This window comes from Pezoporus occidentalis, unplaced genomic scaffold (genome assembly GCF_034315485.1).
Source record: "Pezoporus occidentalis ecotype Australia unplaced genomic scaffold, CSIRO_AGI_Poc_V1 ctg136, whole genome shotgun sequence".
NCBI classification, from domain to species: domain Eukaryota; kingdom Metazoa; phylum Chordata; class Aves; order Psittaciformes; family Psittacidae; genus Pezoporus; species Pezoporus occidentalis.
Window position 1 is genome coordinate 1,813,521 of NW_026913168.1, and position 26,389 is coordinate 1,839,909.

The 26,389-nt window shown below is 44.5% G+C and overlaps 1 protein-coding gene across 4 annotated transcripts in view; it reads right to left on the bottom strand.

Moving 5' to 3' along the window:
- TAF3 (TATA-box binding protein associated factor 3) overlaps positions 1 to 26,389 on the bottom strand; it is a 117,480-nt gene that overhangs the window by 21,711 nt on the left and 69,380 nt on the right. For all 4 annotated transcript variants that reach the window (XM_062609324.1, XM_062609327.1, XM_062609325.1 and 1 more), the window contains one exon: positions 3,570 to 5,386. In XM_062609324.1, the coding sequence (XP_062465308.1) occupies positions 3,570 to 5,386 (1,817 nt within the window). The remainder of the gene's footprint in view (positions 1 to 3,569; positions 5,387 to 26,389) is intronic.

A 26,389-nucleotide genomic window follows, 5' to 3' on the forward strand; every position in this document is an offset into this window, starting at 1 on the left:
CTTTGGGGCAGCTCCAACAAGCCTTGCCCTTATGCAAGGACAGCTCCGTTTCTCAGGAGGCAGCTCCTCTACCACTTCCGTGCACAGCTAGGTGTATTAAGGTTAAGGCTGAAACTGGGTCAGCAGCAGCTTCCTGAGCTGCTCAGTCACTCCCATAACACACTCGGTAATCTCCGTAGTAGAAGGGGTGTGGAACTGCTTCAAGTGTTTGCTTTCAATCCAGCAGCGCACGGAAGGCAGCACCCCAGCTCACTGCCTCCTTTTCTGGCTCCAAGGGCAGCACCCCGGGGCTGCTGCGGAGCACAGAGCTGCAGGCAAGCCCCGCACAAAGCTGCTCTTCCTCGGTGCTGCCACTGAAGGCTTCCAGCATGAAGCCTTCAGATCTGCCTCCTGCCATTTATGGAGGGTACCGGTTGCTCTTCTGTGTCTTCCAGGGGTAAAACTACAGGCAAAAGGGGAAAAAAGGTTCGACATATGAGGGCATGGAGTGATGGGGGAAGGGGGAATGGCCTTAAACTGAAAGAGGGGTGATTTAGATTAGATATTAGGAAGGTGTTTGCTGTGAGGGTGCTGAGGCGCTGGCACAGGGTGCCCAGAGAAGCTGTGGCTGCCCCATCCCTGGCAGTGTTCAAGGCCAGGTTGGACACAGGGGCTTGGAGCAAGCTGCTCCAGTGGAAGGGGTCCCTGCCTGTGGCAGGGGCTGGAGCTGGAGGAGCTTTAAGGTCCCTTCCAACCCAATCTGTGATTCTACGAGCTTCCCAACAGGATGGGAATCACACCTAGGTAAGAACTGCAAGAGCACTCAAAAATGAAAACATTATCATTGAGTTACTCTGCAAATACAGTGACAGCAGAAACAGAAATCCGATGTTTTGTACTGGCCATCAAGAGCTGACACTGCAGTGAGACCACAAACTCACCTTTCAGGTGGCACTTCCACCTCTGAGGCGGAGGGACCATGAAGTCTGAGCAGTAACACAGTCATCTGCTCTTACAGCACAACTGCTGGCTAAATAAGCATTGTGTGATCTGAAAGCTAAATTAAGGAAACATGTACTTTTAGGGGTTAAAACAGAAGAGCAGCATTCTGGGGTAATACAGGGAATTGGGGCCAGCAGAAGAGCATTTACAGTGGATTACTAAGCTTCCCAAATCACCAAAGAGGTAAAGTCCAGCAATATAAGACTCCTTTGTAGCTAACTAAAAATACATTGTCAGTGGATTTGTCCAGTTTTATGTATAAGCAATACTTCTTTCACCTGAACTAATACTAGTAGTCATATAAGCCCCTTATTGCCATGTGCTGCATTTTTTTTGCTAATCTTCAAGGATTTAGCTTCTTTGCCACATACCTCAGGGCACCAACTGATAAAGCTCTAACTCTCCATTTTTCCAGGACACCAGCAGTGCGGCCTTGCAAAAAATGAGAATCGCTCCAGAGATTTAAAGGGGAAAATTTATTTGGAAAATCCTGACTTGCACCAAAGAGGTGGATTAAAAAAAAAAAAAAAAAGATGAAAAAAAGCTTATCTATCAAAAATCAGTTTAAATTTTAATTCTATCTGGGGACTTTTTCATGCATTTTAGCTTTCAAGTTTATCTCTCGATAGGGACTTTATGCCGAGGCAATGGGCAGCCTTGTCAGTTTAATTTGTCCATGTTTTTATTCCTGTTGAACTCACATATATATATAGAACCACATATATGATATATATATAATTATATATATATATATATCATATATATATTCTATCATCTACAGAACAGTTAGCGTTGGAAAGGACCTTAAGATTATCTACTTCCAGCCCCTTACCATGGGCAGGGACACCTCACACTAACTCATATATATATATATATATATATGGTTCCTAATATTTCTACATTCCTATATGTATATATATTTCCTAATGTTTCTGTCTATGCTAAAGCTTCACCAGGTGTATTTGTTTCTGTATCTGTTCTGCTGCTCTAAAGCAAACTAGATGAAGAGATTTGCAGAAGAAATGCAAAATCAAATGGATGAAAACCAGGGAACTCTACTTTATATATACATGCATTTAACTTCAATCTCTAGTTCAAGGCCAGGTTGGACGGAGCCTTGGGTGACACGGTTTAGTGTGAGGCATCCCTGCTCCCAGCTGGGGGTTGGAAGTGGATGATCTTGTCCTTTCCAACCCAAGCCATTCTGATTCCATGACTCCTCACAGAAATTCTCAATGGAATACTGACAAAACAGCTCAGGCATGAGGAGCAGCAGGCAGACAAAACAGGGAATCCATGGAAGTGCTGCTGCAGTCTAAACCCAGACATTGAATTAACATGGACAACTGGGCCACCAGTGACTCATCCACAGCAGCCAAATGTTAGTGCTCCAGATCACCCAGATTCTGCATGGAAAATCACTTGTCAGTTTAAAAAACATGTCAAGTTTGGGTATCAGGGGCTTGTTTCAGGTTCAGTAGGCAGGTAGCAGCACAGGGTACAATGGCAAAGGAGGAAGGTGAGGAATATCTCACATCTGAGCGCGTATGAATTGAGTAGCACACTCAGAGCAGGATGTAAAGAGCTTCTTGGTAAAACCACAAGTTATCCAGTGCTTCCTACTGCTAAGGATAGAGATTTAGGAAATCCTTTATCCAAGGTTATCACATACGAAGACAATCTTTCTTTTCTTCTTTCTTTTTCTTCTTTTTTTTATTAACAATTTAATGCGTATTAAAAGGTGAAGTGACAAAAAAATTAGAGCAAACCCTGAACCAGAGGAGCCGATTCTAATGGGATTTCCAATCTGATAACATGCAAATATGCTGGTTTCATTTCTGAAATATTAACTATATTCTCAAGATTAGGTGATATTGGAAAGAAGAAATTATCTTTGGCTGATGCAAATCAGTAAGAGTTACAGGAGTGGAAGGAGCTCAACCCACTTGACAATCAGCTCTCCCCTTCTCTCTCTCAAGCATCAGACTCAAAACGAAAGGTGACATTTGGGCCATGATTTGAGAACAACTGTCTTACTTCAAACAAATTATAGTCTTGCTAAGAGAAAATTCAACAGCTCTTTTGAGCATCTGAGACTGCGTGTGAACGTGTTCATTTGCAGGTGGTCTGCTCCTCACTTCTCTCTACCTCGTAACCTACAGGCTTCTAGAGCTTTGAAACTATAAATTAAAGCCTATATGACACAGGTATAAGGTTGTTGGCCCTACCAGTGGAAATCTACAGAACCAAATCTGTGCATTGCAACACTACATACATTCATGGTGTGTGTGCTGCTGCTGAGGATGAGTCCAACCTTTTCGAAGGGAAAACTGAGTTGAGGAAAACCAGGATAATCTCACATCTCAAATTCACAGGACTGAGCTTCCACTGTTTTATCTTCCAAAGAGGTGGGACAACCCCTGAAACTCTTGATGGGTGTCTTCCTTGGAGCTGTTGTTTTTAAAGCTTAACCAAACCTGTAACCACACATCTCCTCAGAGCTCTTGAACAACACTCAGCAGCAAAAACAGGAATCCAAGAGCGCTTTCCAAGCAAGTATACCACCTCAACCCAACTAAGGAGCTTACCTTCTCATGTTTGTGTTTCTCTTTTTCTTTCTCTTTCTTCTCCCTTTCTTTCCTCTCCTTTTCCTTCTCCTTCTTTTCCTTTTCTTTGTCCTTCTCCCTTTCTTTCTTTTTCTTCTTCTCTTTTTTGTCTTTCTTCTTCTCTTTTGGTTTCTCTTTGTCCTCAAACAGTTTTTCAGGAAGCATTGGAGACAAGGAAGGTAACATGCTGGGGAGCCTCATGGCAGTTGGTGTGCTGAACAAGGGCAAAGGCATTTCTTTGGGAGGTAACACAAGAGGTGCTGATGGAGCCTTTATCTTATCTTCCTTACTCTTATCTTTAAGTTTCTCTTTGTCTTTCTTATCCTTGTCTTTTTTGCCTTTCTCTTTCTCTTTCTTTTTATCTTTATGTTTTTCTCGGTCTTTTTTGGTATTGCCATCTTTCAACTTTACTTTTGTGTCAGCATCCTCAAAGTCCTTTAGTTTGAATTTATAGGGATCAAGATCATCTTCTTTGAGTAGTTCCTTCCACTGAAACTTTGCTTCCTTGTTTCCTTCCTTGTCTTTCTCCTTCTCCTTGTTCTTTTCCTTCTCCTTATTCTTCTCCTTGCTTTTCTCTTTATCTTTTTCCTTCTGTTTTTCTTTCTTCCTCATCTTTGTCTTCAGCTCTTTTTTCAACTTCTTTTTCACTTCTACTGATGCAGCCAACTTGGCTCTCTCCTCATAGACTTTGAGGAGAGGTTCTGGAGTTGGTGGCGAAGTGGAAGGAGAGGAGAAGTAAGTGAAGTTGGTAGGTGGATTAGAAGGTGTCCCCATGTTTGCCTTTCGAATGACCTCATCAATTGAGTCATCCATTGTCCATGAAATGTCTGAACTTGAAGTTCCACCTGAGGGAGGTATCGGAGTCGCTCCTGCCTTATTTGTGTTATTGGCAGAAACAGAAGGTTTAGGAGTTGTAGTTTCTGATATAGAAAGCCTTTTCGGACTGGTGAAAATCTCCCCTTCTGATTCAGAACCAGAGGAAAACTCAAAGGGATCCGGTTCTCGTTCCGCACATGCACGAGCAATGACAGCATCGATTGAATCATCGATGGTTTTGTCCATCACTGGTACTTTCTTAGTCTGGTTTTCAATATTTGGCTTGGTGGTAGGCTCAGGTGGCGTCTGCCCTTGTTTTACTTGAATGTTTTCCTTTCCTACCTTGTCACTTAATGAAGCCAGGGGGGTTCTACTTGGTGTTTCAGGCTTGACCGGTGGTTGAGGAACATGAGCAGGAACCTTTGGACTTTTAGGACTTTTTGGGCTCTTGGCGCGACCCGGTGACTTCTTCTCTTTGGATCCAGTTTTTGGTGAACGTATGGGACTTCCGGTTACCACTGGGGAAGGTGTAGTTTTAGGTGATTTCGTCTTCTGTCCTGGAGAACTTGTTTTGGACTTAGTTTTGGGTACAAATGGCTTTGCCTCCAAAGTTTTGGGGGTTGGCACTTGCGATTTTGCAATGGGAGCCAACATTGGTGGTTCTGGTGAAGGAGGGGCTAAGTCTGTACTGTCCTGAACATGAACAGGAGAAAGCATTGGTGGTACTTTCTGAGTGTTTATTGAGCTAAGAGGTTCACGTGGTTCCAAAGCCCCGTCCAAGGTGTCCCCTTTGGAAACTGAGAGTTTTGGCCGTTTCACAGGTGGAAACTCCTCAGCATCAGGACTGTCCAACGGTCTTCTGCTCAAGTAGTTCTCATCATTAATTGCTTCATCCTCTTCCATGTCTCCCTCTTCTTCCAGTGGCACCTGCATGGCCTCTGCAGATGTACCTCCATCGGTGGGCACTTGTTCCTCTTCCTCTTCTGTAGCAAAGAACATATTACAAAGGCATTAGGATAACTGAAATGTGTTTTACAGAAACAAACAAGCATCACAGCAGATGTTCACATGCACCTCAGCCTGTAAGAGGTAACAGGCCAACCAACAGCTTCTTGCTGGTCCACTTGGAAGGAAAAAGTGGCATCTCCTGCCTTGCGCTAGCCACCATCACAACTGGCAGATGCCCTCATCACAGTGTAATGCCAAACCCATGAGCAAAGGATATGAGGGAAGAGCTCAACAATAGTGACAGACCTTGTGGAGCAGGTGTAAAGCATCAGTTTTACCTAAAAGCATCCCAATTATTTCTTACTGAAGTTGTTGGGATCACAATAACATGAACCTGCTTCATTTTAAATGAGGGGAGGGAGAAAGGCTGAAGCATTTTTTTGCTGTAACGGAGAACTTCAAGGCATACATGAAAGCAAAATTCACTGGAATTCACTGTCTTGCCTCTATACCCCACAATTTTGATTGCAAATTAACTACTAGGAAAATGTCTTCTTAAATCTGGGTTGTTTTCCTTGAAGCAGCTCAGTCTGAAGGTTAAAGCAGAGGACTAAGCCCCATTCAGCCTGCTTGGTTCTGCCTCTGATACCATCTTAAGCACTTGCTGCACGTGGATGTTATCTGTTATTAATAGGAACACCCCAGCATTGCACGTGTGTGTTCGTCTGGATCAGGAGCATGCCTTTGAAATGCATTCCCCCCCTTACTGTTGTTTTGTTTGCATCATGAGCAATCCTGAAGTGCATATGCTGGCTTCCTGCTGTAGTGAAACCAAAATGAAAAGCTATGTTGCCAGAATACACCTAACATGCTCCAGTCACAAGTGGGCATTCATGCAAAGAGGCCAGAAAACCAGCTTTTGAAGATAAAATAAACCTGAAACATGCACAGTGTGGACATCAGGCACCAACTGCTCCAAGCCACTGTGGGTACCACCTGCGTGATTGCTCTGGGTTTTTGTTTAATAGCAATTATTATTCTTCTCCCCTCATTTAACACCATTTTCAGTCCTACACATGAGACATTATGGTGCAGAGAATGGAGGAAACTCACTTGAGATCTCCCAGGAAATCCACAGCAGGTTTGAGGAGAAGAGAATCTCTGATCTCCCCAACCACAGCCAAGCACTTTATCCTCTTGGCTATACTTCCTCATTCTCAAAAATGGAATTATCCAAGCAGGAGAAAGGATTCTTAGTCTGGGATATGAACGTCCACACCGGCCTTAACCTGACACATTTATATTTGCTGTCATTACTTGATTACACCTCTGCTGGTTAACATTCTTGTGTCGACAACCCCACTTCACTTCCCCTTGTGTCTCTGTTTATCCACCTGCAAAAACGCATGACATTTTGTCTAGCAGGGTTTCTGTGCAAAGATATCAAGTGCCCTGAGATTCTCACATGGAACATGCAGTAAACCCCGTTTATTATGACAGTGGCTAAACCCTGACTTCTTAATGAGGAGGAAGTTTTAAAGAAGCAAACCCTGAGGAACTCTTTACACCGACACCATTTAGAGCTTTGTCAGGCAGCATCTTTCTGAAATATGTCTCTTCAAGGCATTTGCTTCCAGGTTTCCTGTGCTGCTGTTTCTCTGCTGTAATGTGTCAATGCTCTGATTTAGGAGAGTTGAGTCAAGAGCCCTGGGCTGCAGCACAAATCTTGCCAGCATCACAAATTAAGTAAAATGAGCTAGCAACTCTGCCTTTTGCCAGGGCCCAGAGGATTTACAGCAGCCAGCCCAGAGAGGAGCCTTTGCCTGAGGATAAAGTCTTAGCCTTCCGTGAAGAACAGAAGTGTTTGGGAGTTCGGTTTTGCCTGGCTGGGCACTGACATTACAGTTTATAAACTGCAAACTTTAGAGTATAACTGAGAAATCTCCATGGACCGAGCCTGCACCTGCTACAGGGGGAAAAAATCTGCTGCCAGATCATGGAAGTCATTTCAATCTCTGCTTAAGCTGCTGCAGAAATCAGCTGCCTTCATCTGCTCGAGACTGTTCTGGGGATGAAGAATTAGCATTCATCAGATGTCACACAGCGCCGACTGCTACCGAGCAATTCCCTCCCCAGCCCACGCCACTGCGTGCGCCGCTGAGAGTCTGTTTTCATTTCAGGTTTTAAAGGGTGATAAAATGTAAAACAAACACCATGCTTTAAAATGGGGATGCTGAGAAGTCGTCTGCACTGCTTGCAAGACGAAAAGTGTAGCCTGGTTCAAACATCAGGGAAGACAGGGCTTGATAGTGCTGATAGCAACATGAACCATTTGGATATAAAGAAACACAGGGATAAAAAGAGTCAACAAAGTGGAAGGGAAACTACTATTTGCTACAAAAATCAGGACATTTCTTTGCTAAAGATTTCTGCTAACCCAGCCTCTTTTCCACTGTGTATCACGATAATTCATACTCTTGTAACTCCTTCCCATCCCAAGGTGCTTCTCATGTTTTCCCTGCTCAGGACTGCAGAACAGCAGCAGCTGCCGGATCAAAGGCGAACAAACAATTCCAGAGGAGGTTTGGAGAGCAGGGACCGGGGTTTTGCACAACGAGAAGAAAGAGCAACGCTTGTTCCTTTCTTAATAAGGCCAAGTAAAGTTTGCACCGGGCCCACCAAGTGTCTGTGATCTTGTGCGGAGATGCCAGGGAAGGGCAGAAGAGGTTAAAGTGCAGTTTGTAGAGGTGAGACTAGAAATCGGGGTGTCTTGGCTCCAGCTTTCATGCACATTCCTGCAAGCCGCAAAGACAACTCAGTAAGGAAGCAGAAGCATTACCATCCCTTTTATATGGACTTGGATTCCCCCAAAACATCTGGAAAAAATTGCCTGGGTCAGTCCTGAGCAACCCAGGGCCTAAGGAAGTTCACGAGCACTGAACTACTGACACACACTCACCACTTCTCAGACATGCTCAGATGACAATCTGGAATCCTGTCGTGGCCAAATGAAATCCAAATTTCTCTTGGAAGGAGGCCACGGGCTGATCCTTCAGTGAGGACTGGGCTTGTGCCAGGCAGCAGCTTTCAAACCTGAGCCACCACAGCTGTGGCCATGGCAGAAAACAACACAGCACTTTTATTTGGGGGGGGGTTAATCACAGAAAGTGAAATCTCAGTCTTGCATTCAAGTGCAACAGGCTCTTTTTCCTCCCAAAGGACTCACACCGGAGCAGGCACCAAATATGGGAAAACACCAGCTTTTAGGTGGAATCTGCTTGACTTGGTGATGAGCACTTAAAACCGTGCAGCCACTTTTTCACCCCTGTCCGTCTCATTCACTACCCGGCACTTCCCAACGTGCAGTCCTTTGTGCACACGACTGCTTTTTAACTCTCTTTACTGCCACCTCTCCCTATCTCCGGCCACCTTATTAATGAACCGACTCGAGTTAGCATCTATAGGTCAAATGGATATCACCTCGGCCATCTGCCCTCATAACTCTCTCCTGTAATGAAAGGAGACTGAAGCTGTTTGGGAGGTTTCTCAAGATAACAGATACATTTTTTTCTTGGTTGTTAGAGAAGTCAGTGCTGGATCAATATTAATGCTCACATTACTAAAGCTATACAGAGCAATCGGTTATTATGTCAGCCAGCCCATGTGCAGCGCCCGGTTCAGACGATGCACAGCCTGCAGGAGGGATGAGTCCAGCCGTCGCAGTGCAGCCCCGAAGGTGAAGCTGTCCATTGCTGGAATAAAACCAGCTGATAGCTGCTAGATGCTGCTGCCGAGAGAACTGTTTGTTAAGGCAGCATCTCTTACTGGAGAGCAGGATGCGCAAGCTACGTGTCTATGTAGATGCGAGTCCTTCACTTGCATGAAAGGATGATTTTAAGGGGAGGGGAGGAAGGAATCCACTCCTGCCTTGACACAGGTCTGCAGCATGATTTCGGGCAGGTCAGACCATGTACTGCTCTGCTCCCACCTGACAAGTGATGACAATTCCATCTCACAGAGGCGCTGTGAAAGCTGAACTTGATTAATACGTAGCTCCTTGGGATGACTGAACAGAAAGCATCAGAATCCCAAATGCAAGCCGTGGGGATCTGTCACCACTTCAAATGATGGCAAATTTCTTAAGCTGGGCAGTTCAGGCAAGAAACTGAAACTCCTACACTTTTTAAAGGAAAAAACACTAAATCAGCACAAAATTTCTTAGTACCTCAATGTTTCTGTAGTACCTCAGTGTTCCAGAACCGAAGGCTTGTTTAATATATGCCTTCTCAATTCAGTCATGGCTTAGTTTCAGGACAGCAATACTCAACAGCTCAGTAATGAACTTCCAAGTTCACAGTGCTCGAGGGACTGTTTATCCCTAACAGTGACACGGGGGCACAAAGGAATGGAAATCCTGGCTTTACTGCCAGAACCAGGCTACTGTGCTCTCCTGGCTGCCCCACCAGAGGAGGGTGCACCCACTGCTCTGTCAACAACAGGTCACATGGAAGCCAAGGCAGGAAAAAACAGATGCAAAAACCTCTTGTGAGGCATTCTTCAAGCAAGAAAATCTATTTTATATATATGTGTGTATATATATACATATCTATTATATATATACACATGCATATATACATAAAAGTGTCATCATCTTGGTCATTACCAGACTTGGTAGCTTCAAGGATAGCAGTCAGATGATGTCCTACAGAACACGGCACCGAGTGGGACAGACAAAATCTCTGCTCAGCTCTTGGTCCTGCCAAAACCTTACCCTGTCTTATCGGCTGGTATTTAATTAAGCAAAATTCCAGTCTTCTTCTAGAAACTGGATTAATATTTCTCTATGTCAAAGGGTGGTGATAAGATAAAACCATCCAGCTAAGACCTGGAGATCTAAGAAAACCCCCAGGTACAAGATGAAGCAGAGTCAGACACACTGGCCTAAAGCTTAGAATCACAGAACCAACTAAGTTGGGAAAGACCTTTAAGATCATCAAGTCCAACCATACTTGCTGAAGAAAGCACAAGCAGCCTCTTACCTTCAATGCAAGGGCTAATGTATTTATTGTACAAAGCTCTGGCAGGTAATAGTTCCTGTGGAAGCCAGCTCTTGTTATTATAATAATGGAAGATTTTGGTATGTGGCATTTGATACTAACTTTAGCATGGCTGATAAACAGAACAAATCCATTAAGACAGAATTCTGAATGAGCAGATGTATCCATTTGAGTTCTGCCACAGCCCTTTTCTTTCTAAACAGAGTTTGAACATTTTATTTTCTAACAGAATGACAATGGCCAAATGAAGATCTATCAGTAGATCACACATTTCTTTCATGGACAGTTCTTCTGCTCATATCATATCAAATCAATGAGCTCACCAGTCTTCCAGTGCCTGAAGGGGCTGCAGGAAAGCTGAGAGGGGCTTGGGACAAGGGCCTGTAGGGCCAGGCCAAGAGGAATGTCTTTAACCTGCCCGAGGGGAGACTGAGATGAGCTCTTAGGCAGAAGCTCTTCCCTGTGAGGGTGCTGAGGCGCTGGCACAGGGTGCCCAGAGAAGCTGTGGCTGCCCCATCCCTGGCAGTGTTCAAGGCCAGGTTGGACACAGGGGCTTGGAGCAAGCTGCTCCAGTGGAAGGGGTCCCTGCCTGTGGCAGGGGTTGGAGCTGGATGGGCTTGAAGCTCCCCTCCAACTCAAACCAGTCTATGATTCCATGATACCAGGTCTCTGTGCTCCTTTGCACTGCATGGTACCAAATACAAAACGTTAGAGTCTTTAAAGAAAATGAGGCTCAAGAAGGGCAATAATGTGGCAGTGCCTGCACTGAAGTCTTCAACCCCTCTTTCTCCCCAAGCAAATGCTCCTCAGGACAGCACGGCTATTGACCTGAAGGGTTTATACCCTTTATGAAGGTTCTATGAGCCTATACACAAGTCAGCTCAGCCTTTCAAATGCAAGAAAAGGAATGATCATTCCCACCCAACATACAAAACTTTTTAGGGAACAAAACTCCCAAACCAACTGAAAAACTTCCTGCAGACTTCCAGAATAATTCTCCTATTGTCTAGCTAAAGCATGAGATTAAGGCAAAGATACCTTTTGGGATAGTTTAAGTCACTAAGTCAAGCGCTTAACATCCCTATCGTACCCAGTAAGTAGGGGCTTCCGACTTCTGTTAAAGAGAAAAGTTTTTGTCTTATGCCACGATAGGTTTTATCTCTTTAACTTGTAATAACAATGGCCTTTTCCTAAAGCAAACAGAACGTGTGCTTGTAGCCCATAAAGGAAATGAATGGAAGAGCGACAAAATTCAATCCTGATATGCTCCAGGCCAATATCCTGATACCCTAATGCAAAATGAACACACTAAAATATCTGCAGTGCATTTTGAGCTTAAATTGCCAGATTTTCTATAGATATGTGTATATATGTATATGTTATATATATAGTATTATATATGTAATTTCTCTGCCATATGAAGACACTGATCACTGATGTGGGTTGTTTACCAAAGAGGGGATGCACCAAGAGGTTTCTCTTTTACTGCATAAAGGAGATAAACCAACCTATTGTCAAACCCTGACATTTTCCAGTTGACACCCTCTATGGGGAGGGAGCTGGTAAGACAGCACCAGCAAGCAGCTCATCTTCCACGTGTCTCACATTTTTCCATTGACATTGCCAGCAAGTTCATTCCAGGGCCTTCTTGCTATGTCCTGAAGTGCAGAAACCACAAATATATTAAAAAAGAAAGAAAGAAGAGCTTTCAGGTGTGGCTAGCAGTTTTGCATAAAGAACTGTAAAGAGGATGTTAAATGTGCCTCAAGTTAAACATCCAGATTTGCTGGTCACATTGGAAAACTCTGGGCCAAAGTGATGCCTCCAACAACCAGTATTAGGCAGGATAAAACTCAGAGGTGCTCAACAGGACTAATGTGACACTAATGTGACTATGTACACATTTATCAGTCACTCCAGAAGTAGTTATTAACCTGTTCAAGAAGCTACAAGTGATCAACAACCCCCCCCTCCATCCCTAATGACAAAATAAATCCATCCACCTTGAAATACAGATGACAATAATGTTCTGGCTCAGGACTCAGAAATTTCCAGGCCAGTTCAGTTACATCTCCACTGCGTTCAACAGCTGGTTCACACTCTTGGCTAGGCTCCTCTTGGTATGAAATCAATGGAGAGAAACTTTTCAACACCAGCATGAGAAAAAGATACTGATAGTTTGCCAGAAAGAAACCACAAGTTTTATGATTTATATACATAAACCATGTATATCATTATAGAATGGTTTGGGTTGGAAGTAGCCTTAAAGATCATCTAGCTCCAACCCCCTGCCATGGGCACATACACCTGCCACTAGATCAAGCTCCCCAACATGCAAGCCTAAGGGCATGAGAAAGAAGAGGTGAGAGATGTGGAGCATCGCTCTTCAGGCATCACACTGTGGCTTAGGGTATAATGTGCACCTCTGCCTTCCACTGCTGCTTTAGGATATGGGATGCAATTAAAAGCAACACGTTAACATATTTGCTAGTGGCAGTCCTCATTATAATACCTTTTAGAATATGCAATGTTCATGAAGCTAAACGGCTCAGGATTCTTAACATGACCCACCCTGCTCCCTGCTGAAGACAGGAACGCAGCATTGGTAGATTGCTACCAACTCTGTTACTCACTGTCTCTCTCTGACAAAGTATCAGTCCTGCATTTGTGCTGCACGCAGCAAGTAAAAACGTGTTTCTGCCTAAATACAGAGAGGGCGACTTCCTTTTCGCTTTGACTTTCTAATAGTAGCTCACCAGTTTTTGTAGATCACCCACTTGTACACGAGGAAACGCATGTGCATGGCAGCGCTATGCTGATGTGGCTGGAGCTGCTACACAGACTTTGCATGGGGAGTAAAAACAACCACAAAAGCACCTTTAGGAAGTGACAGAGCAAGAAGACACGTGAGAACCAGCCAGCTCCCTGCCAGCAGGGCAGCCTTGGTTCAGTCACTTTGGTGTTGCTCTGAATTACCTGGCATTGAGACTCTCCCCTGAAATCTGCAGAGTATGACATGAAAAACACCATACAGAGGGACAGAAAACCTCCATACCCAAATGTGGATTCGACTGCATGCTTTCTGTTTTACTTCTTACTCCCTTTGGAGTGTATGATCCTCAAGCAGATCAGGAACTCACCCTGAAGTGCACATGCAGGCAGAGAGGTTTTCTCTTTAAAGGAACATTTTGACTTCTAAAAAATACAATTATTATCAAAGACAAGGTAATTAGGCAATGACAATCCACAGAGTACAACCCATCAATAACAGGGTACATGAGCGAGACTGACAGAGGTGTGAAGCTGATACGTTATAAATGGCTCTATACTGACCTGTGAAAATGCAGTGTTTCCCTAACATTCGGCACAATAAAAACCTAAAATGCTATATAAGCAAGCCAACCTGAAATGACACCTAGTATTATAAATGGCCTAATCTATATGTTAATACTGTTGTATCACATAACTGCAGCAAGACTAAGATAACAACATGACTTTGGGGTTTCTATGGCTACATCCTGGGCTAACGTGCCTGAAAGGGCTTGCTGCTGACACCACACAAGCTTTCTGAGTGCTTCTCTTTGGTTATTTATGATATGATTTATGATAACGACAACATCTCCTATTTTCTCCCCTCGTCAGATACAATAAATTGCCATCGTTAATCACCGTTCTTGCTTCAGCTATGATTACAATAGTATAATAGGCCCTAGCTATGGTAATACTGTGTATTAAGGTGGTTTTTTCCCCCCTTTAAAGAAATATGCACAAGTAGGTATTTGTAGCTGATGTCAGTACCTGTAGCAGTTCAATAATCTTCCCGGGAATACTCCTGGAGGGGAATTCCTGTTACAACTCAGATTCGGCACCGTTCCTCTCGCAAAGGCTGACTTTATGATCTAAAGACTCAAAATCCACATGGTATTAACCGGAGCTAACAATTCTCAAACACACTACGAGGGCTTTATGTGTGGTTTTTCCTGACAAAAGGAAAGCTGATGGTCAGCCTTTTCACTTTGCGCCTCCGTATCCAATCTCACCGGCTGAGCTTTCCAAACCGGCTTTTCAAGTACCACAGATCATACTGAAAACAAAGCCACTGAACCTATACAAACATTCCGAAGGATTTTACAGTGCTTTTCCTTTCCTATATTATGGTCTTGTATAGGAAAATATACTGTTCTGTCTTCAATAAAATCCTGTGATAGAAAACCCCAGGCTTTCACATATCTTTTAGGAAGCAACTATTTATACCTTCTAGCAGAGGAACGAACTAGGTATTTATTAGACTGAGGGACCTGTACTTCCGCCATACTAATAACATTGCCTGGCACTGCAGAATTTGAGTACTTCACAGATTTGCAACCTCTGCATGTGTTAAGGTGCTTGGATTCAGAAGTGAGAAAATACTGTGATTATTTCATAGCTTATCTTGCGAATGAGCTAAAGAACCCCAGAAATGGAATAGCTAAGGTTGGAAAGGACCTCGAGATTGTCTAGTTCCAACCCGCCTGCCACGCTAAGGCATAATTATCTCATAGATATCACATGTTTCTTTTACCATATTACTTGAGATCTTGCCCTTTCTTCCCAAAGGATAATATTTAAACCCCCAAAGCTTTCTATGTAATGCAGAAATGGGGTTCAAGGCTCAGGGGCTAGAATTTCAGAGTCACATTTCTTGTCCTCAGGAGTCTCAGAGACAGCGAGAGGAGACAGACGTGATGGCACAATGGGATATGTCAGACTGTATTAATAAGCATATTTCTAGTTATGTTGCTGCTATAAATAGCTACCATGCCCTTCAGCCCAGCCATCATTAGTGACCAGGCTCATTATTGGTTTTGTGGAGGCAGGAGGGGAGACAGTGGCAACACTGCTGAGCACAGGGAAGATGTCTGATGTGTAAGTGGCAGCATGGAAGAAACGGGAGCACGAAGACAGTGGTCTCCTAGGGCATGATGAGCTCATCTCAAAGTTCAGAGGATAAACATGGATACCACTGTGTGAGGTGTGGCACAGAACCTATGCGGAGAGAGAACACCCTTGCAATCAGCTACGATGCCCCGAGCCTGCCTGTGACCTGCTTTGCTCTCACGGAAGTAAACCTGGGCTATTAAGGGTATTAATCTGTTATTTACTTGCTGATGCGATGGAGCTCCTGCAAAAATGCATTACCAGAAGGAAGCTCTGGCTTGATGCAACATAAAGACCATCATTACTCTTCCTATGCAGGACAAAGATGCAACTTTGCCATCGTAAAAAGGCTGTGAGTGTTTATATCACCTTCAAATAACTTTTTAGCTCAACAACTCATTTGGTCATTAACTGCCTTTCCTCTCCTCTTCCTCCTGCACATCACTTGCAATCGCAAGGGCACATTTGCAACCAAATGATAAGCTGCTCAGGGCAAGAACCGTATCTGTGTTTTTTAAAGTGCTTTCATTACTTCTGGGCAGCATAAGAGACCCACAAATAATGGGGCACATATTTAGAGACTCTTCTACCCCTTTGATTGTCTTCACTGGATAAGAAAAGGAAATCAAGTGTAATATGGCACAAAAATGAGGCAGACTGAAGGAAGGAGAAGTTTATTTTCAATATGTGAATAGGGATGGATAAAAACGTCAACCGGATCCTGTGCTCTAAAATGAACTGGAAAAAGTTTGTCTACACTGCCAGGCAACCCCCTGATCCGTGTTATCTATTCACAGTGCCACAACTGAACGTAAGTTAGTGAAGTCTAATAGTAACAATAGAAAAATGATAGAAAATTGACTGGGCACTCCTACTAGTGCACAGTTACTACATCTTTAAGGCAAAACCCCCCATGTATTCGCCCTCTCTCTTAATGTATGCATGTACACTATGCCCACAAGTGTTCACCAAATATTCCAGCTGTTGGGAACGGGTGTATCAGCTCATTTCCTTAAGGACAGCAGCAGGAAGGAAGAATGCTTCTGCCTACAAGAGCAACTGCTTTATTCCAGCAGTTGCTAACTCAGAAATACAAATGCAGTTGCAGCTTGTGACTGTGAAGAGCATCCAAAGTCTTCACAAGTATGTGGTGACTTCCGTACTCTTGAACTGGCAGCGGCGTGCCTTGGTACATACATGAAACCCTGCGTTTGCTGGGAAGAACTCTGAGATACAATATGAGTCCCCTAACGAACACAATCTTCTTGGTCTAACAGAGAAGGAAATCACTGATGATAAGGTTTTAATAAAACCTGAGAAGCCTCAAAATCACATTCACTGGGAAGGGCTCACCCCTGAAACAGATACTTGACAAAAGAAGCCAAAGGAAGACTCAAAGAGAGGGAAATGTTTATGTTAAGAGGTTTTTTCTTACAGCTACAAATCCAGTTAGTGCCTCTCTTTGTCTTTCAGCCTCTTTGCTTTACTCTGTATAGGGGCGTATGTGTACCCCTGGCTCTGCCCTCTAAGGGTGCCCATAGGCAGTGCTAAAACGACTCAGGGCAGCAGTCACCTCTGCAGCAGCACTGCTCAGGCAGCACTCAACCACCAGGCTGCACAGCTCTACACTGTGGTGGGTTCAAGATGCTACTGTCAGCACCAGAGGAAATAAAGCGCCACAAAGAGCATGGGGCAACTGTGCTGAGCAATAATTCTGCTCTTGGGCAGGTTCCCTCTCCAGCAAGGAGCCCAATTCAGGAGGCTGTAGGAAAACTTAAACCACATCCAATTTAAAACCTCTGCTTTTCCTCCTTTTCTTCTTTTTTTTTTTTACCCAGTGACCTTATAATTTTTCAGGGACTGCTGCTGAAATCTATTGCTTCTTTCTGGAGGACCTCATGGATCACACCAGCATCTGCACATAAATCTCACTTCCAAGGACCTCAGAGGCTGAGAGCAGAGCAAAGGAGTCTGTTGGATGCTTGCGCTGTACAAGAGCATTTGGGGGGGGGGGGGGTGGCAACTGGAAAGACCTTGTGGTCTTTTGCAAAGCCACAGCCATGAAACAATCCTGCACTCTGCAGTTATTGCAAGCCTTTTAGGAGCATTAAGCTAAGCAAAAAGTAGTGCAAAAAACCCCAGAGAAACAGAATAAAAGAGGGATTCAGAGATATCAGAGTCCTGCATGTACACGAGGAAAACTGGGCACGAAGGTGAAATGATTTGTGATCCACTCTTCATGGCATTGCTTGCAATGGATGCAAAGTACCACAGGATTTGTGGAAGCTCTAAGCAAGTTTCAAAGGATTGTCTCTGTTTAGAAACATTTCAATACACCTTAAAGGAAAACAACAAGGACCCCAAAGCCAATGCTGAGTGATGCTGCACTTCAGAGCCGGCAGACTTCATTTCGATGGGAGGGCTGCCCCAGTGCTCCCAATGACCTTGGCAAAATTCCTCCAACAAAACCAAAGCAAACCCCCGAAACACACACAAAAACCTTCAGGACCTTGGGCTCTAAAGCTATTTTAGAATTAGCTTTGAATAATTGTCCCACAATAGGAGTTTTCTTGATTAATTGCTTAAGATAAGGCCTCCTTTTGCTTGCTGGCCTCCAGTGACTCTCTCTACTTCCCATAATCACTTTTGTCTCTGTCTCCTCTTTGCTAGGACCTGCTAAGAGAAAAATCAGAGCCACCCCAACTCCATTACCTGAGGATTAGGCAGGAGATAACCCAGTGCATTCCATTACTGACCATTACTTGAGTGATTATTCAATCAGGTTTAGACCATGTGAAAGATGCTCTAATTGTTTTGCACAGCTCGCCTGCCCAAGCTGTGCTACATCTAAGGGATGCAACTCGTTCCTTTAAGAACATAAAAATGATGGGCTGATTGCAAAGGGAAATGAGAAGTGGTTTTGTATTGAACTCTGCTTTTTATTTAATATAAAGAAGCTAATCAGGCTTAAGTAGGAGTTAAGGATCTATTTTGATCAAGTTTCTGCACAAACTGGATTGTATAGATACTTGATTACAGAAATCTTGCAGGATACTGCTTTTCCATCAAAATTACTGAAACCATAATGGTACGCAGCCATTAGTTTTCCAGCAGTTTAAGAGATAAGCATCCTGAATAGAGGGAAAGCAGGGACAGGGAAGAAACCAACAAAGCAGTTAGCAGGCAGGCTTAATTTAAGCGAGAGGCTCCTGCGCACACATCAGTGCTAGACTCCGAGGGCTCGATACCCTGATTTAAACTGAATTAATGTCTTTTAGCTAAGTAATATTTTTCTTGGACACATGGGAGAAATGAAGAAACCCAATGAAAACAAATGTAGTGCAGGAATTGGCTGCAGTAGGCACTTTTCGGTAACATTAACTTTCCACCCAGACATTAAACCCAGAAAAGCAAAATCCTTCATTTTAGAGTTGCAAGATTCCCATGTAATCTCCCCGCTCCATAGACCCCAGACTGGTACTACCAGTGACTCAAATTCCCAGGGACATGAGCCAATGCTCTACAAAGACCTCCCGAAGAAGCCACCAACTAAAGACAACTCCTTCATCTCCGGATACAAAACTCCCCTTCACTTCCAACCCCCACAGAAGCCTTTACAGCTGATGCAAAATTCATCTGTAACTGTTCATTTGATCTTCTTCTTTTTGCCACACTTCCTTAACCCGCGTTCTTCAAACTGCCACCACCAAATCAGAGCTGTTGCCTCTACTTTTAAAAGCCCATCAACCTTCGAGCTCCAACAGATCTCATGTACTACCTCATGTAAGTTATTTCTTAGACATAGTTTCCTCATAAGTGACATTCTGGTAGATCACAGAACCCCAGCCTGGTTTGTGTTGGAAGGGACCTTAAAGTTCACCCAGCTCCAACCCCTTCCACTGGAGCAGCTTGCTCCAAGCCCCTGTGTCCAACCTGGCCTTGAACACTGCCAGGGATGGGGCAGCCACAGCTTCTCTGGGCACCCTGTGCCAGCGCCTCAGCACCCTCACAGGGAAGAGCTTCTGCCTAAGAGCTCAGCTCAATCTCTCCTCTCTGTTTAAAGTCACTACCCCATGACCTATGCCTGCTTGCTCTTAGATGGATATAACCAGCCCCTGCTAGCATCTGGAGGGGTATTTTGGCAATTTTTAACCTATGTTGCTTGACTGTGAAGTGTTTAAGGACACATGGATAGGGCTTTGAGCAAGCTGCTCTAGTGGAAGGTGTCCCAGCCCATGGCAGGGGATTGGCACTGGATGAGCTTTAAGTTCCCTTCTGACCCTAACCATTCTATGATTCTTAGACTGCCTTCCAGCTCTTGGCTAACACAAATAAACCTTCCCCATGGCTTTCATCAATTCCAGCCTTTACCACCCCTGTCTTCATGCGTGTTGGGGGGTAAAGAGGAGATTTACCTATGAGTGAGCACAAACTGCTGGTATTCTCGGGACTCAATGCAGAATGAAGCTTGCTCAGCCATGGCGAGGGTGCTCCTTCCAGGCTAGGATTAAAGCCAGCAGTAGAGAAGTTTGGGTTCTAATGGATAAAGTGCTCTAGAGTACACTCAGCCAAACACCTCTGCTGATGAACGAGACCTGAAATTCAGTGGGGAAGGGATTATCATCCTGCCACGCCACGTAATTTTAAAGAACAGCCCCCCATTAATCTAGTTCCATGCCAAATAGTAAGCACCAGTTTGATCCAAATCCTATTAGCAACAACAATCTGTCATTTCCTCCTCTCCCCAAAAATGAAATATGCTCTGGGATGTATTACAGAGAAATCAGTTGAACTGAGGGAGGTTTTCTGCATTAACTTCTCCCACCTCCCAGTTCATATAGTGCATTTACAGGGCAGGAACCGCTTTCACCCACACTGCTGCTCAAATAGATCATGAACACAGACAACACTGAAGATCTTCTTTCCCATTTCTCTGTTTCTACTTTTTGTTCTGATTCTCGGTTTTCTCTCATCTCTGTATCTTCCTCTTTCTGTTGGCTCTTTGTTGCCTGTCCCTTCCAAAAGCCAGAAAATACCCATTTTTCTGTATTACAGCTTTCCTGCCTTTTCCTATCCCTCACTTTCAAGCTTTCTCTTTCGGTAGCATTTAGCAGAGAGATAAAAACTACAACAGGGAAGAACACATTTGCTTTTTGTGTCACTCAGGGTATCTTCCCGAAGGAGACTGGTGGCCAAAGGCAAGACTGAAGCAAAAGGTAAAGCACAAAACATCCATAAAGGCCATGAAACATGGAACTGTAAGAAGCAGTCAGAAGACGGAGAGGAGATAAAGAGAAGTGACAAAGTTATTTCAAAATGAGGAAGATGGGACAGATAAGGATGTTGTGGACATATGGCCTAAGTGGCTGCAGAACAAGCCAGAATGTGAATGGGCAGTAATCACTTCTTAGTTTGGTTTCTCCATCACATGATGCTAAATCCCAAGATTTCTGCTCCTCAAATGGTCATTTAGGCAGAGTCTCTTCACTCCCGAGTTCTCCCATCTCATACCTGTCACTGCAGATACTGTGGCTTCATTTCTTATGCACATCCATAGAAACAGAAAATGCCTGAGGAAACTCTTAGATAAGAAGCTGTTCAGATGTGACGTATCTCAGCAGTTATTAAAAAGTAATTACACCTCATATTCCCATGAAGCATTCATTACTTTCAGAAGGGATTTAGATATCTAACTTTTAGATATATAGCTTTTACAGATCCTGCTTTATTATTCATATGTTACAGTAGAAATGAGGAATAGCTGAAGAATCCCAGTTTGGTCACTAAGTTATAGATTGTCTTGCTTAAAATGGGGAACTCGGTGTCACCATGCCAAACCACGACAATATATCTGTCTAGCACGTTACAGCCAAGATGAATTAGCTTACAGTCTCTTGGGGTTTTCTGACTTTTAATAGAATGCTCAAGAGGATGAAGTCGCTCGCTGTGATCAGCAGCTTGGGACACAGGGTACTAACACTGTCTACTGCAGACTACTTTGGAGCACGGTTTCATGTTCCCCTTGCCTCCAGCCCAGCCGTGCTCTGACGTTCATCCCACAGCACCCAGTGACCATAAGGCAGATCAGCTCAGTGGGGTGAAGGAAAAGCCCAGTTCTCCTCTCCCTCCTCCCCGAACAAAACAGCTTTTAGCCTAAACTTGTTTAACCAACTCCAAGTAAAGGGGGAGAAAGGACCAGCCAGAAATACTGCCCCTCCTGGCAGTATCCCACAGCCACAGCTGAGAAACCTTTCAGCCAGCACGTAGCGGCCTGTGTCAGACACAGGGGTGTCAGTCCTCTGACTAAACCGAACGGCACATGATGAAAACACCATGTTGAAGGTCAGTATATCACAGTCTATGTAGAATCACAGACTGGTTTGGGTTGGAAAGGACCTTAAGATCACCCAGTTCCAACCCCCTGCCATGGGCAGGAACACGTCACACGAGACCATTTTGCCTCCATGATTTCTGTTGTTAACTCTGCATTTTGTATTTCAGTAGTTACGGACCCTTTCAGGGGAGATGGAACTTCCTTCTTTTAAGGATAAATATGGATGCTTGTGCATGGATTCAGTCTCTTGCTGTGGATGGAGAAAGTTCAGGAACAGACTTACTGAGATCTCTTCCTCTGCAGTAGGACAGAGGATTCTTCTTCCAGCTGTGGCAGGAGACCTATGTATGCATCCAAAGGAGCGTGACCAGCAGGTCCAAGGAGGTGATCCTGCCCCTCTGCTCTGCTCTCGTGAGACCTCACCTGGAGCATTGTGTGCAGTTCTGGTGTCCTCAGCATAAAAAGGACATGGAACTGTTGGAACAAGTCCAGAGGAGGCCACGAGGATGATCAGGGGCTGGAGCACCTCCATGGTGCATGGTGAGGTGTGAGGTGTCCCTGCCCATGGCAGGGGGGTTGGAACTGGATGATCTTAAGGTCCTTCCCAACCCTAACTATTCTATGATTCTATGAATGGCATCACTCCTCAATCTACCTTCTAAGTTTTGTTTTGTTTCCCTCTCTTTGCACCATAATAAAGTGGAAGAGAGAAAACCCCTTTCCTCTCTCGCCTCCACTGCCACTGCTCCGAGCTGAAAGACAGCAGCAGAACTCCAGATAATGTGTGGAAATCTCTGAAATGTGAAGTTTCTCCCCCTCCTCCACCATTTCTGGGCTAAAGAAACAAACATAAAACCTCGGTGGACTCTGTATACACCCAGGAACTCATTAAGTTAATCAAAATGACCTCCAGAACTGGGGGATGAAGTAACAAGAAAAACAAAGCATTAGGAATTTTAATACAGTAACTACTTGCTTCCTTCTGCCATGAATTCTTTATGGGTCTCTAAGATATATCTGCTACCATAGCATAAGGATCTTGTGCTCTGGCTATTAAAGGTTCTCTACAAAGAGCTAAGATTTACTCAGCTATCTTCACAGATAAACCGTTAGGAAAATCTAGGTGATTTATAAGGAATCTAACTATAAAATCAGTGAGGAAGAACTAGGACACCTTAATCCTCTAAGAAAGGCATTGTCAGGACTTGCACCTATGCCTTCTGCAAATTAGGAAAGAAAAAACCCAGGCAGTTATAGTCAAAAGCATAAGGAACAAGGAGAATCATAGAATGGTTTGGGTTGGAAAGGATCATCCAGTTCCAACCCCCCTGCCATGGGCAGGGACACCTCACACTAAACCATCTCACCCAAGGCTCTGTCCAGCCTGGCCTTGAACACAGCCAGGGATGGAGCATTCCCAACCTCCCTGGGCAACCCATTCCAGTGCCTCACCACCCTCACAGGAAAGAACTTCTTCCTTATCTCGAACCTAAACTTCCCCTGTTTAAGTTTTAACCCGTTACCCCTTGTCCTTTCACTACAGTTCCTAATGAAGAGTCCCTCCCCGGCATCCCTATAGGCCCCCTTCAGACACTGGAAGCTGCTCTGAGGTCTCCACGCAGCTTCTCTTCTCCAGGCTGAACAGCCCCAGTGCTCTCAGCCTGTCTCCATACGGGAGCTGCTCCAGCCCCTGAGCATCCCTGTGGCCTCCTCAGGAGTTGCTCCAACAGCTCCATGTCCTTCTCATGTTGAGGACACCGAAGCAGGAGAAAATGCAGGTAATGATTTTAGTCAGGACACCTGAGGAACTGCAAGCACGTTACTTCCATTTCTAATAAGCTGCACAACTGCAAGAGAATATTGCCCTTGACATACACCAGGGATGCTGAATGATGCAGTGTCGGAAAAGCATCATTTATCATAAGCAATATGATTAATAAACTCTCAAGAATAGCAGGTATTCAGAGACACAAGACACCCAATTCAGAATAAAAGCCTAAATCCATTCTGGTCATGAATAGTTTCTTTGCCAAGGCACTGCTTTGGGAATTTTCTGTTACCAAGAGCAGATAGTTCAGGATAATTTGCTCATGGCCACGTATTTTTACAAGCTCTTCATCCACCCATGGGGAAGAATTTGCAAAGACAAACAAAATCAGGGGTCTCAGCTAACAAAGGGAAAACCAAACAGGGCTCAGAAAGGACAAACTACATGTGAGTGGTCACTGTCACACGAACTGCTGGTGGCAGAGGTGCAAAGTAAAGTGTAGAGTTTGGAAATCTCGCACTGAAGCCATCAGCTCAACTTTTGCTTAAGAGGAGGTGTAATCTGCCTAATGAGGTATTTCTTATACAGTCAGGAGAAAGAGTCCATCTCTTACTCCTTGGATTAGAGGAGGTGCCTTAACAATGAAATGGTGTTTGCTCGTGTGCACTATGATCCTGCATCTCTCCTCAGCAGAGGCAAGCTCCTCCTGCCACTGAAGCTGTTAATAGCTTCTTCTGGCAGAAAGATTAGTTTAAGTCCTTGCAATTCACTACTGCTTTGGTCACTGGGCTATGACTGATTTTGGAATGACCATCATCACTTTGTGGCTGATGCCCCATTCAGAAAAGGTAGAGTTTTAATAAATCACAAAAGAGAAGGCAACGTCCCCTTTTCGTACCGCATCCTCTGCCTCCACCCTTCCCCAGTGCGGATTAGGATGGGGAGAGGGATGAATTATCTCTGGAGAAGTATAAAAGATAGAATTGATTTTTGGTAAGAACTCCAAGGAAGTTCTTAATACCACCTTATCTTTGTGAGTAATACAGAAATGTCCTCTGCTGAGTGAGCGCCTATCTCCGAAGCTATCCTTGCCAATGTTATCTCTACAGAAAAGCAGCTTTGAAGGATAGAAAATAAGCTGTGCTCCCCATTGGCTGAAACAGAGTTGTGTCAAAACTTGCAATGCAGAGTCTAGGTTCTACGCTAGATATTCCCAGAACTTAGGGGAGCTCAACAAGTTTGCTGCTATGACGCCAGCATGAGGCCAAGATAAGATTTGTCCACCATGCATAATGGTATTTAGTACCTGTGATGTGCTTCAGAGCACCTGCACAAACCTGATGATGTGGCATTGCCCCAGTTCACAGTCCTGCATGTTAATATTCTTATTACAGGGTGAATTTGTGAAGCTGCTTTAAATATATTGTAAAAATCCATCAACTTGAAGTTGGAGAGGGATATTTTACAAGGGCCTGTAGGGCCAGGCCAAGGGGAATGGCTTTAACCTGCCAGAGGGGAGACTGAGATGAGCTCTTAGGCAGAAGCTCTTCCCTGTGAGGGTGCTGAGGCGCTGGCACAGGGTGCCCAGAGAAGCTGTGGCTGCCCCATCCCTGGCAGTGTTCAAGGCCAGGTTGGACACAGGGGCTTGGAGCAAGCTGCTCCAGTGGAAGGGGTCCCTGCCTGTGGCAGGGGTTGGAGCTGGAGGGGCTTTAAGGTCCCTTCCAACCCAAACCAGGCTGGGATTCTATGATGATTTCTTGAGGAAAGGCAGCAAAGTTCCCCTAGTTTATATGGAGAAACAATCTCCTATGAGATGAGGAAGAAGAGATGGGTAAAACACATTTAGTTTTAGATGCACAACCTACTCGTGAGTACAGAGGCTCGTGTGCTTGAATGCTTTTTGTTTCTTGTTCTTGATCACAACAGGCCTAAGAGGAAATACCACCTCCTCCTCCAACCTGCCTGATCTGGCTGCAACATTATCACACTGGACTGTCCCAACCTGCACCCCTACCCATTCCTGCAGGTCAAATGGTCAACCTGCCAAAAAACAGAAGCCTCTGATGAAAGAGTTCCAGTTTCTAAGCCAAGTGTACTTAACTGCGCATCAATCTCTGAACACAGTCTTCTCCCCAGTCCAGGGTCACGCTTATGTCTAATACTTCCCTCCTTATTTTCAGCCCTTGACAACTAGCAAGGAGGATACACAGGAAGCATCTTGCAGCTCCCCTAGAAACAATCGTGTGCTGCAGTCAAGCTTTCTCTCCTGAGAAAAAGGCACCTTTTGGTCATCTGCTGAACCCGGGACCTCTGGTTTCTGGACCCCCAGGATTTCTGCTATCTGATGGAATATTTAAGCAGAGACTTCATTCCCCGGTGGAACGTCGACGGCTCAGCCACTCCGCTCCGGTGTTCAATGAGCTCTTGTGTTCTATTACAGAAGAAACGGGATTTTCTGCCCGGCTGGTAAGTGATACTTCTTCCTCGTGCAGAGATCAGTACCTGCCTCTAGCCCCTCTAAATAGGTCACAGGCACGTTTTCACAATGCTACCAATACAGCCCTTCAAGAAATGCAAAAGCTCACTGCTCCCAGGGCAAAGACGCACGTGGAATGCTGCAGACTCCCTCCTTAGCGAGGAAAAGTAAATCAAGCTAAGGAATATGTCACATCTCTCTGTAAAACCTCGCCCATCCATCCTCCTGTATCTCTTTCTCTCATCAGCTTTCCTATTTCGAGCAGATTTGAAAGCTCTGCTCTCAGCAACCAGCTTGGTGGTGCCTGACAAGACAAAGCTCAGCACCTCACTCCCACCCTCTATCAAATGGGGAATACTGGTGGTTTCCCACGAGTGCTTTGAGCTCTCCGGGTGGACCACGAATCTTTATTTATTCATGTGCCTGCCCCAAATGAAACAAGTTCTGTCAGTCCTCCTGGGCAGGAGGCTGGAGCATTACTGTTAT